General features: G+C 44.8%; 1 protein-coding gene across 27 annotated transcripts in view; it reads left to right on the forward strand.

The window, feature by feature from the left end:
* The window catches only part of DENND1A (DENN domain containing 1A), a 495329-nt gene that overhangs the window by 329398 nt on the left and 152439 nt on the right, over positions 1-13492 (forward strand). For all 27 annotated transcript variants that reach the window (XM_072748692.1, XM_072748673.1, XM_072748682.1 and 24 more), the window contains one exon: positions 7217-7342. In XM_072748692.1, the coding sequence (XP_072604793.1) occupies positions 7217-7342 (126 nt within the window). The remainder of the gene's footprint in view (positions 1-7216; positions 7343-13492) is intronic.

Below are 13492 nucleotides of genomic sequence, written 5' to 3' on the forward strand. Positions count from 1 at the left end.
AAATTGCAGCTAAGTAATAAAGAACCCTGTATTTATTGAGCACATAGTTTATCTTCATTCTAGTTGAGGGGGAAAGATATGTAAATACTGGTTATTACAAAAAGATAAAGTCTAAGATGGTGATATATACCATTTGAGAGTTCCTTTTGAAGTAGTTACAGGCTACCTTGTGGCTGGTCTGGGGGACCCTGACTATAAGCTCTCCTGCACTGGGTCCTGGTCCTCTGTGGCTGTTGCCAGCATATTTGCAGCATGGGGCCTGCAAAGATGAGGTATCAATGGAAGGAACAAGCTAATGTGCCCTGAGAAAGAGCTATCTGTTCTGACAGAGGGCACCACAGAAAGAGGCTTTTTTTTTTTTTTTAATAGAAGGATTTTGTTCAAGAATAGGGTAAAGAACATTCCAGGCTTTTAGGGATGGTTTGGAGGCCTCCAAAACTCAGTAGAAGACAATGTTGGAGATGGAGCTTGAGCTGAGCCTGTAGAAGGCCTCGGATATGTGCTAAGAAATTTGGACTTTTCGTGTCAGCACTGTGGAGCCACTGAACATTTTAGTGGACTAGAGTGGTAGAATGCAGCCTCTTGTTTTAGAAAGACAAGTTTGTGCAGAAGGTGGATTAGACCAGGATAAAAATAGAAGAGCCACCAGTGAAAAGATGGTTGCAGTAGTCTAGGAAAAAGAGGAAACATGAACATCAAAGAATCAAGACAGTCCACTGCCTCCACTGGCATCCATCTTACATCTGTTGTGTTTAACCCTAACAGCGAACGTTATGTTGCAGACACTCCATTTTACAGCAAAGGGAACAGAAGCTCAAAAAGGTTAAGAAGGCAGGAGGGCCAGGTTTCCAATCCTAGATTCAAGTGATTCAGTCTCTGAGGAGCACCTGGGGACAGAAGCAGGTGAAGTCAAGAGATCTGTGGGGGTAGAGCATTCAGGAAGCAGGTAAAGCAGGAACATGGAGTGAGGAATATGGCTTTTTGTCATTATACATGTTACGACGTTTGCAGTGTTAAGACTGGGCTAGTTGTCCACTTTCACCAAGAGGTTTGTATTCCTCGCAATTTTGGTTGCATCTAAGTGGTGGCTTTCTGCAGAAGCAGAATGGATGAGTATCAGTCCCACCCACCCCACCCCATCCAGGCCTTCCCAGCAGAGACTAGATTCTAATTATCAATTACTGAAGAATGTGATTCTAGACTTTCCTCCCAAGCAGAGAAGCTCAGCCACTGGAAATGCCTCTCTCAGAATATCAAACACTCACTCTTCTGTTCTTTCATTTAGCCGCAAGTGCTAAATGGTTACACCAGCCAAGCCCTTCTGGCCCTTCTGGGAACTCAGTCTAGCGGGAGATGTGGTAGCTGTAGCAGCTCACCAAAGATTCACCTAAGCAATCCAAGGGGCCCCAATAGAGTGTCATTAGCCCTGCCTTAGGGGTCAGCAAAGGCTTGGCAGAGGAGGGGACATCTGAATTCCCTCTTTCCCTTAACCCAAAGTAATCTTTAATTTGACTATCAAGGAAGAAGACCTCATTTAATTCTTTATTATAAAAGGAACATATGCTTTTTAGTGAAGGATAGTCAAAACTATCAAAAGTGCATAAAATAGTGAAAGCATCCCTGCATGGTTAAAGTTTGATACATGACATTTTAGATTTTTACTGCGTATATAAACATACATACATACATATATATGTATTTATATATATATAAAAATTTTTAAATGATTCATGCTGTATACCGCTGTAACTTGCATTTTTCCTCCCACTTGGCAATATTTTGTGGACATCTTTTCATGTCAGTTCAAGTACTGTGAGATAACTTTTTGGCAGCTATGTAATATTTCATTGTGAAGATGTGGTATAGTTTACTTATTTGGCCCCCATTGATGGGTACTTAGATGGTCTCTTGAAGGGTGAGTAATAGATCTTTACAAATAGAAGAGGAAGGTACAAGAGACAATGCTGTGTGAGGTGTCAGCATGTGTATAAGCTGGAGAGTAGTGTATGCTTCTAAATAGTAATTCACTATCCGTCCAAAATATGTGAAGTGGGCTGAGAGAAGTGAGACCAGTTGAGTGGAACGTCACTGATTGCTCTGAGAAATTGGATGTTTTTCTGCAGGTAGTGATGGGGGGGGGGGGGGAGCATTGAAGCATTTTGATGAAGGGATTGAATTGACCAGATTCATATGTTTCTGAGATTACTAGGACAACTATCAGTGGGTGGCATTGAGGGGACACTGAAAACCGAGAGCCCATCTGGGAAGTTACTCTACCAATCTGGGCCAGAAAAGAGGGATGGAGCTGCTGAGAGGAGAGGGCGCATTTGGGACATATTTGGGTGGTGCTGATAAGATGCGGAGAATGGTGGTGGGTAGGGAAGGAGGATTATGGAGTCTGACATCTGAATCTGGCCTAGGAGATGAGCTGGGTGACCCTACAGTGACCAAGGGGGACACAGTGGAGGGGGGTGGTAGTGTTCAAGAGAGGCTGTACATTCAATGTAGTATCCTCTTGCCTTTGTTTTCTGCCTTCCTCCTGATACCTCATTAAAAGAGGAAGCCATCCTCATCAGCATTTCCATTGCCCCCAGATTATGTCTAATGAACCCCAGTGTTAATGATTTGACCAGAACCCCCCACAAGTACTCCTTGGCAAGTTGAGTTTTAGATGTATGACTGTGGGTTATTTTAAGCCTCTGATTTTCATCCCTCACTTTTATTTAAAGGACAAAATGCTATCACCAGTTATCAGATGTACATATACTTGAAGTTTCAAAGTTTGAAGCACTGACAAAAGCTTCTCCGTGTTGCAGGGTGAGGAGAGGTCTTCAGAAGTCTTGGCCTAAGTGGTCACAGGGACATCAAGAGCCCAGGACCCCTTGGCTGGTTTCAGACCAGCTGGAGCAGGCAGGAAGGCACACATTCATATTTGCTCAGTTACAATCAGCAACGACTTCTTTGTGTAAAATGATAATGAGGCCATTAGGAGAGGCTCACCTGAAGTGCAGCGTTGTGAATCCAAGGTAATTAAACACCTCCCGAATGAAAGGGAAAGGCCAGGGAAGGTTAAGTGAGGAATAATCTGCAGCACAGGTGGCCCAAGGCCTTTGAGGAACTAGAAGAGTGACAGTGGCTTGCACCATTTCAAAGGATACAAATGTCACCCTAGTCCCTGGGAGAGGCAAGATTTCTATTATGGGGAGGGTGGGAAGTGGGCAATATTTTTAATATTTTAATAAAGCATGGTTTGTTTGGGTTTTTTTCACATTGCTATTTCCAGTTGAAAGCCCATGGCAGAGTCTGCCTGGGTGCTGAGTGGCCTGCCTTGCTCTTCATGGGCTCTCCCCATGGCACTGGGCCTGATGTGTCCCAGGAGAGGGAAGTCACAAACAGTGGGCTCTTGACACCCAGGTGCTGAGACATACTCACAACTGCTTCCAAAGAAAAATGTTTTTTCTTGGCCCACCTCTGAGCACAGACAGGGTAGCCACCCCCTCTTTGCCTATTCCCATCACTTCTGACTTAACCAGAGAAGGACATCAGCCCTAGCCCTGCCATCACTCAATTCCCTGCTCAAGCATACAGCACACCCCATTAGCCACAGCACAAGACTTTTTCCCCTGCTACTCAGTAAACACTTAGTGGTGACTTACTGGGTGCCAGGCACTGTGCTCCATGACTTCATGTATCCTTTAAGCTTATCTTTATAAGCTCTGGCAACAGAGGATTTTCACCACTCAGTTTCTGGCCTCGGAGTCTCTGTTGTCCCCACATGAAAAGTTTCTACATGAATGTTCAAAGCAGCATTATTCATAACACCCAAAATGTGGAAACAACCCAGATGCCCATCAACTAGATAAATATGGAGGGTAAATACACTGTGGTCTAACCCTATACAGTGGAATATTGTTCAGCTATGAAAAAGAATGAAGTGTACTGATAAGTACCACAACATGGAGTAACCTTATTTATAATGAGCATTATACTGAAAGAAGCCAGTCACAAAAGACCTCTTATTGTATGATTCCGTTTATATGAAATGTCCAAATAGGTAAATCGCTAGAGACAGAAGATGGAAGGGTTCAGGAGGAGGGGAGGAAGATTGGTGGGGAATGAGAAGTAACTGACAATAAGATGGGTTTCTTTTGGGGGTGATAAAAATATTTAGGGATTAAATATAGTGATAGTCTACAAACTATCATTAGTCTGTCATCATACTAAAAACCACTAAACTATATACTTCAAATGAGTGAATTTTATGGTATGTAAAATATCTTAATAAGCTACTTAAAAATCCATGAGGGTGGGACACCTGGGTGGCTCAGCAGTTGGGTGTCTGCCTTAGGCTCAAGGCATGATCCTGGGGTCCTGGGATTGAGTCCCGCATCAAGCTTCCTGTAGGGAGCTTGTTTCTCCCTCTGCCTCTGCCTCTGTCTCTCTCTCTCTCTGTGTCTCATAAATAAATAAATAAATAAATAAATAAATAAATAAATAAATAAATAAATAAATAAATAAATAAATAAATAAAAATCCTTAAGGTGCCTGGGTGGACAAGTCAGTTAAGTATCTGCTTTTGGCTCAGGTCCTGAACTTGGGATTCTGGGATGGAGCCCTGTGTTGGGCTCCTTGCTCAGAGGGGAGTCTACTTCTTCCTCTCCCTCTCCCCCTCCTCCTTGCTCGTGCTCTCTCTCTCTCTCTCTCTAAGAAATAAATAAAATCTTTTAAAAATAAAAATCCCTTATCAGAAGCTTGTTAATAAGAAATAATATCCATGGAGCACTTTCTTTTTTTAAGATATATTTATTTGAGAGAAATAGAGCACACCTGTGAGCAGGGGGAGGGGCAGAGGGAGAGATTCTATAAGCAGACTTCCTGCTGAGTGCAGAGCCTGATGTGGGACTCACTCTCATGACTCATGAGATCACGACCTGAGCTAAAACCAAGAATCAGACACTCAACAGACTGAGCCACCCAGGTGCCCCCATTGGAACATTTCCTAAAGTCTATATGATCTATCCCAAACCAGTGATCCTTAATATTTTTGGGCTCCCAGGTACTTTTAGGGATCTGAGGAACACTAGGTGACTCATGATCCACCTGAATCTCATTTTTCTAGTTTATCCTTAAATAATGTCAGGCCATCAGATAATCTTTTTTTTTTTTTTTTAAGATTCTATTCACTTATTCATGAGAAACACAGAGAGGCATAGACATAAGCAGAAGGAGAAGCAGGCTCCACACAGGGAGCTCGATGTGGGACTCAATCCCAGGACTCCAGGATCATGCCCTGAACCAAAGGCAGATGTTCAACCACTAAGCCACCTGGGTGCTCCTGTCAGATAATCTTATATTGCCCATAATAGATTCCTAAAATATGTTCTTGATATGTCACCTGCATGTTTAAAAACAGTCATTAGGTTTACATTTCCCTCAAAACGAAGAGAAAAAACTCCTTATGGTCCTCCTGGCACTTTTGACTCCTGCGTTTTCCTCTAGCCTTGTTCAAGCCATGTTCTCCCTCATTTTCTCCACTGGAGCCATAGTCCTTTCTATTCTCCAGACTCCTCACCACAGGCTTTTTTCTGTGTACTCAGAGCACTGTTCCCTCTTGGCCAAGTTTGACGTCAGCTCCTCCTCCAGATTTCCCTTCAAGCCCGATGCCCTTCAGGAATCCTTCTTTGATCTCCTCAGTGAGCTCTGGGGCTTGTCAAGGTGGCAACATCATCCGTGGATTGGTGTATCCCTCACTGGAATGTAAACTTCCTGTGGACAGGACCTGTGTCTTCTTTTGCTCACTGTTGTATCACCATTGACTCAAAGCTACCCCGTTGCCAAGTTCCAGGGGTATTTTTCACATGGAACAAACACAGGGTGAATGGTGTGCCTGGAAGTTGTGCAGTGCAGCATCTTGAGATGAATGAAAAGCATGTTAGAGCAGACCAGGAGGCTTGGTGTTGTCTCCAACATTGAGGGCAAGAGCCATCATGTGACACATGAGGATTTCCCACATTGAGGATTCATAGGAAAAAAATCTCAGTTCTCATGTTCAGGAAAACGTGTTTTTATTTGTGCAGGTGGTTGGTTTGTACTACATGGACCTGAAGAATCTCACAACTTGGGTTTCTCTTTTTGCTTTGACCACTAGAAGGCTCATAAGTCAAATTTACAAGCCAGCTCTAGCCACCATGTAAGACCTTATAGCTTACATTTATACACTAAATATTTCTGGCTTCTTGTCCTAGTGCCATGGCTTTTCTTGCCTATTTTTCTAAGTCTCTTGAGTATATATATCTATTAGCTGCCACTTTCCTCTAGAGTATGAAGTATATGATAATATATATTATGTGTATGTTTACTTTATATATTTTTAATGTGTATATAATTTATAATACAATAAATATATGTCACATATATTTAATAATTGTATATCTTGAGTATCAGGTGTGAGGTATATATGTTATAAATAAGCCATTCATTTCTATTATTTGTAAGTAATTCAAATCCTGGGGTCCTGGGATTGAGTCCCGCATCAATCCCATTCAAAGAGTAGAATTGGACTAAAACAGTTTGTGTCTTTTGGGCTCAGATTATAAAACTTTTAGTTTAGGGGCACCTGGGTGGCTCAGTCTGTTAAGCATCTGCCTTCAACTCAGGTCATGATCCCAGGGTCCTGGGGTCAAGCCCTACATGTGAGCTTCCTGCTCAGCTGGGTGTCTGCTTCTGCCCCTCCACCCACTTGTGTGCACTATCTCCTTGCTCTTTCTCTGTCTCTCTCTCACTCTCAAATAAATAAATAAAATCTTTTAAAACATATAAGACTTTCAGTTCATATTCCAGTTGGCCACCACTTGGGTTTGTTTCTAGGCATATAATCCAACCTCTCTGAGACTATTTCACTCTTACAAGACAGGAACACTGATCCCTTCCTTGCAAGAATGTGGAAATAATTAAATTAGAAAATGCATGTGAACACACGTACCTGGCACATTGAAACTAAAGGAAAGTAGCTTTGTTTTGTTCTTACTTGATACACTCTAAGAGAAGCAATGTTCTCTTTAGTTTCAGAAACCTGCCCTAATACTGAGTACAATTTTCTTCTCTAGGAGCTGGAACTAGAATCCTCCCAGGGAATTTCTAGAGTTCTGTATGGATTGGGCTTAGCCAGCCATCCTCCCACCTGCCCTGAACCTGTGTCCTTTCTCTCTGTTACCAGATCTCTTCACTGAAGAACCGGCTAAAGAAAGTCTCCACAACAACTGGCGATGGTGTGGCCAGGGCCTTCCTCAAGGCACAGGCTGCTTTCTTTGGCAGCTACCGAGACGCTCTGAAAATTGAGCCGGTGAGTAGCTTCTTGGCATTTACAAATCTGCGTTTGGTCATGGCTGAGAAACTTACCTCAGGGGTCACAGGAAACCAGCTCTTCATCTGGTTGTTGAGTTCACCCAAAAGGGGTCATGCGCCCATGTCATGAAGGACCAGGGTGCGGGGTGCCTTCCCGTTGCCCTTCCTCTTAGCATGAGGAATCCATGCTGCTATGTGTGAAGCGCACTCACTGCTCCTGTGAATGTTAAGACAGTGCCCAGACGTCTCACACACCTGCTCTTACTGAGGATCCTTTCTACTTGACAAATGGGGAAACTGAGGCTCGGACATGACTTGTTGACCAGTGGAGGAGCTGAACAGTCTCAAAGCCAATGCTTTCCATCTGTGCCTCAACTATCTGTTCCTATAGAGGGACCTCTACTCCACACTTAAGAAAGCAGCTCAGCTTGGGGTTTCACTTCTTAGAGGCTCCCAAAGAGCTCTTGGTCTATTGGCTATATAGTGCACCGTGAACCAGGGAATAATGTTATCCACCTCCATGGCCCTTCACCTTTACTGAGATTCAGTAGCCTCATCCATTCCCCTGGCTGTCCCATGAGGTGGGAAGTTATTGTGAAGATCCAAAGATACTGGGTCAACCCTAAAATCAAAGAAAGTACCAACTCTCCCAGCTTCCATGAGAAGTCTGTTGGCTCAGGTGAGAAGCTTTCATCTGATAGCCCTCTGCTCAACCAACTCCTAGCCTCTTGGCCACAGAGGTTGGAGAAATTGGCTTGGAGACCTGGGTCACTGTGTATAGGGAGGAACACTGGAGGGCAACCCTCCTGACAGCCCTTTCCTCTTAGGAGCACAAAGCTCGCTTTCCTTCATCCTGAGCTGGTGGGTGATGGCAGCTACATCCAGCCTGGTCTGGGTAGGTATAAGGACCCAGGATAGGTTGCACTACCTATAAGCCAGGGCTCTTTGTTTCTTTGTTTTAACCCATAGCATTTTATTGTATTAAATGACAAAAGGTAAAAAATAAATAAATAAATAAAATAAAATAAAATAAATGACAAAAGGTGAATTATATGTCAGGCAGTGCATTTCATGTGTAGACTTTGACAGTGAATTATACATTGTTAAGAATTTTTTTTTTTACTTTTTTTTTTTTTATTTATTTATGATAGTCACAGAGAGAGAGAGAGAGAGGCAGAGACACAGGCAGAGGGAGAAGCAGGCTCCATGCACCGGGAGCCAGACCTGGGATTCGATCCCGGGTCTCCAGGATCGCGCCCTGGGCCAAAGGCAGGCGCCAAACCGCTGCGCCACCCAGGGATCCCGAATTTTTTTTTTTTTAACCACTATGACTGTGTCATGTGTCTGAGACCCAGAGTAATAGTTCACTTCTTTTCTCTTCGGCCAGAGCATACTCTCTGCCAAGTGAGGGGCTCAGGAAGCAGCAGCCTCATGCCACCTTGTTCCTTGTCTCCTGTCCAGCCCTTGCCTGACTTTCTAAGCTGTCTCAGCTTCAGGCAAGGTCATGGTCACATAACAAGAAGGCTGCACCCTCTTCTCGCTTCCTTAGAACTACTTCCCTGAGGTCCTCCAAAGCCCTCAGTTGAAGCAAGTTTCCCATATCCTGCTTGTCTCCAAATGAGGCAGCTCTGATTCTCTGTCTTGACCTTGGGCCCAGCCAAACCAGTCAGGTTCAGTGCTAATTTGAGAGCAGTATAATTCAAGAAAGATACTGTTGTCTTTCCATCTCTAAAAGGAAATTAGGATAACTGGCCCAGCCCTTCTCGTGTTGCTGAGAACTGACAGACATGAGGTATCTCCATTCTTAAAATGTTCTCGTTATTGTCATATATGTGTCTAGAATCCAGAGACTGTTGAATCTTGGTAGGAATTGCTGGATATATGACCTGGGCACAAGTTGCTCCTCAGGAGAAGTTTCTGGTTGTACTTGGACTTGTTTCTAAAAGGCATTGGGTTTAAGGACAGAAGCCCTGGATCTCAAAGCTCGGCTCTGTACTCCTAAGCTGTAACGACCTTGAACAAGCCACTTAATCTCTTTAAACTTCAGTTTCTTCACCTGTGAAATGAGGATGAGAATACTTATCATTCTACATCTCCAGATGGTTATAAGGATCAAATGAGCCATGAAAAGTTTCATAGGGAAGGTGAAACTTGACCTGAGTCTGATGGCTTAGGCTTGGAAAAAGAAAGGTAGAGCATCCCTCTCTCTGGGCATGGGGGTAACTGAGTGAGCAAGGGCCTGGAGGCAGTACCCCTCATGGCCACTTTGTCTGGAGTCCTGGCTTTGGGTAGGGAGAGCAGGCTGCAGGAGATGTTGGAGCAAAATCTGACAGAGCCCAGGATACTGGGCTAGAAGTGTGAACTTCACCCTGTAGGGAATGTTAGTTTTTGAACAGAAATATGATTAGACTGAAGTCATGTTTGACCAGTAACACAGTGATGGATTGAAAGGGGAGTTGGAAGCAGAGACCAGGGGGCTGTCAGAGAGCCCTCTGGTGGTGATACCAGGAAGACATACTAGGAAGAAGAAATGACAAGCAGAGTCTGCAAAGGTTGAAAATATGGGAGACAAGGGGCAAGAGGTATCAAAATGTCTCCCAAGATTTGGACCTGGGAGAAAGTGATAATGCCCGTAAGTAGAAAAAGTGAAAACTTGATGCCAAGGTGTTCCCAGTAGCAGTATTTATCATGGTAAAAACAGGGAACAGACTTAAGTGTTCATAATAGGCCACTGGTTAAATAAATTAAAATATATCCACGTGCTAGAATATTAAGTAGTCATTAAAAGTAGCATTCTGAAGATAGGATGATGGGTTTGGTTGTGAACATGGTACATTTCATTGAGTCTAAGCTGCCAGTCAATCATAAGATGTACCATTACTCCAGGTGCCATTACGAAACAGGAGAGGGTACTGTCTTTGGATGCCATCAGTTGTGAGACACATCCAGATTTCAGAGATGTTACAGTGTGAAGACATCGGCATCTTAGAATCAATGCAATATGACAGATTTGTCGTGCTTACAGTCCATTCATCTGCTCCCAAATAGGTTTTTTGTGGGAGGCCAGGAGGGAAGCCAGAGGGCCTGAAATTTTCTGGCCAAGCGTCATCACCATGTTATCTTGTTGGTTTTTAAACCACAGATTTTATTCTAGGCAATTCTCCTTATCGGAAAGATGGGCTAACAACACTTCCCATGCACGATTGTTAGGGGAGTTAATTAAAATAATTGACTGCAAAGCACATATGAGCCCAAGAAGGAATGAGGGTGGGTGGGCACTGGCCACATGGGGGAGACATGGGGAATGCTACCTTGGGTGAGCCTGTTTTGGGTGGCAGCACGGAGCTGAGAGGTTAGGATGTCCTCCCCAGGGCCATTTGCCTTTTAGTTGTTTCTCTGGTTATAAAAATAGCACCTGCTCTTGGTTTAAAAAAAAAAAAAAAGGCAAGAAAGAAAGAAAAAGAAAAAATGTTTAAAGTAACAGAGGACTAGGAATGAGAAAACACCCATAATCCTATCATCTGGGGTCAACACAACATGTTAACATGTTCTACCTAGGCTCTAGGGTTTTAGGATTCATTTTGGTTTTTTACTTAAAGACAGTTGAGGTATTCCTGGCAAAGAAATCCAGTTCCTAGTTATTTGGTTTTGCCTTTTAGTATGTTGTAAGCATTTTTTCACATTATATAAAAACTCTCCTTAAACATCATTTATAATGGCAGCACATATCCCATCAGGTGACCCCAGTGGTTCTTAGCCCTGGCATGGATCAGAGTCACCTGTGGGGCCCTGAAAAAAAGGCAGGTGTCTGAGATTTTTATCAAGTTCCCACAATTTGCAATCAGTGCCGGGGCCCACCACCCTATTCTAACTCTGGTTCTTTTGATTGTCAGTAACCTTTCACCATTTTAAATCACACTGTGATGAACATCTTTATAGAAATCTTCATGCACGGTCTGAATTATTTCCTCAGGTGGAATCCCTGATGTGGATTCACTCAGTCAAAGGATCCAAGTACACTGGAGCCTTTGATATATAGGGTGAGGGCAAAAGCTGGTGGCCAGAAGCAGGGGGTAGCCTGGAGGAGAGAGCCTCTGAGGCTGACTTCAGGGCAGGGCTCCAGCAGCAGCCTTGCGTGTGGGGAACATTCAGCGGCTGATGGCAGAGGGAGCCCGCAGTGTGGAGGGCACAGCCGCTTGGGCTGCTTTGTCGCATGCCCACGGCAGTCGCCACCCCGCCACCATGTGCCAGCTTCCCACCCTGGGCTGATGGGTGCAGTCACAGGACTTGGGTCACTGTGAAGTCACAGAGTTTGGATTTTTTAAAACATGCAACGTGACAGACTAGACGGTGCTCCTTTCTGCTCGGCCTGGCGGCCGGCTCAGTGCCCCAGCCAGCCCTGTGAGGGGCTGACATGTGCCACTTCCCCTCCCCACTCCTCTTCCACAGCCGGCCCAGGGCTTCCCGGAGACTTTGAACTCTTTGGCCTTTTTTTTTCCCCCTTTCCTACTGGAAAAATTTCAAAATGCCGCCGGCTAGGGAATCTCAAGCTTCGTTTCCTTTCCCTGGCCTGGAAGGGAAGAGGAAGGCAGCCCCCCACTGAGGCGGACCACATGCCAGAGCTGCGCGGCTCCCCATCTGCACCCTGTGCTGGGTGCCTGGACCCAGGCGGGAGGGCCTGTGCCCGCTCACTGGCAGTGTCTTCAGGGCCAGGTGAATGATTTCTCCCAGGGGTCAGAAAATGGGGATCCCAGGGTGTCCAGTTACAGCTGAGTTCACTTGCTTGGTGGCCTCCCACGAGGCCGGGTGGAGCTCTGTTCACCTCCAAGTTGCTCCGCTTCTGTGATCGCAACAATTCCCTACAACTGTCCCCTTACTGTCCATGTACAGATGGGGGATAAAGGCTGAGGTTGCTGGTGGCTTCCTGGTGAGTAGTAGAGCCAGGAGGCCGACTCAGTTTTCTTCCACCACACCCTCTTGCCTTGTCTTTGTTCTGGTTTCCTCGGGCTCCATGTTAATAGCTCTGTTCTCAGCATTTCCAGTGCCGGGCCTGGGTCACTGAGTCCAGGCGACAGTGAGTCCATTTTGGAATAGCAGGTGGAAGGCTGGGTGAGAGAAAGTAAGGAACGGAGAAGTGTGTGAGGCCAGGGTTGTGTTCAGTGTGTTCAGCGCAAACACATTGCATCCCACCTTGTCTTTAGGCTTTGGAGGTTGGTGCAACCTGGCAGAGAGGAAAGTGTCTGCAAATCGCAAGGGCATGTGACCCATTTTGCAGTCACCCAGAGAATATGAGGTGCAAAGCCCAGGATATTTAATAATATCAGCCACACCAACTTGTTCTTGTCCACATAAATGACAGAACCACAAGCAGCCAGGCAGCCCCATTCGGAAAAACCCCCTTTATCCATGTCAAGCAGCAGCCCAGGCTCCAGCTCATTTATTTAGGCCTTTCTTGCTCCCTGACACGCCTCCTAGCAGTTGCCAGGCAACTCTGGGAGTAGCAGTGTGTGTTAGGGATTAACTAGTTAGGGCTGGGGTCCTTTTTGGCAAGAAGGGGATAAAAGACAAATGATTTTAATTGCCCGGCCAAGGATCCTTTCTGTGCTTGGTGGAAGATTGCAACTTTTGGAGGATATGTATAGCAGTGTGGTTCTTGAATTTGCCTCGAATGTTCCCCCTTTCTCCCCCTCAGGGAGAACAAATGAATTTTTAAAAGACTCTTACTTTTACCACACTCCTTTGTTTAAAATTATATCATCGTGAAATCTGAATAAGACTAACCTACCACCCTCTTTTTGGAAGACAGCACGATGGCCTCAGTTTTAAAGAACTTTCAAAAATAGAATTGTGTGCTTTAATTTCATGCTTTTTTCTGTTCAGAGTTTCTCATATCTCATACGTGGAGTCATCTCAAGAGGGTACATTTGAAGGTACTTGTTCCCATGTCTAACCCACTGCAGGTCTTGGTAAATGTTAAAGAGCAAAACTGATAGATACTGGTGCTTTCCGACTCATCCTTTTCTGGGCCAAGATCTGCAGAAAGGCCAGTATAGATGGAGTACTGTGAGAGTTGTTAATCCAACAAGCCAGTGTGGCTCCCTCTGAGTTAGCCTGCTCGCTGGGCCTCCCCAGGAGAAATGGAGCTCGG

Source organism: Vulpes vulpes, chromosome 2, assembly GCF_048418805.1.
Source record: "Vulpes vulpes isolate BD-2025 chromosome 2, VulVul3, whole genome shotgun sequence".
NCBI lineage: Eukaryota > Metazoa > Chordata > Mammalia > Carnivora > Canidae > Vulpes > Vulpes vulpes.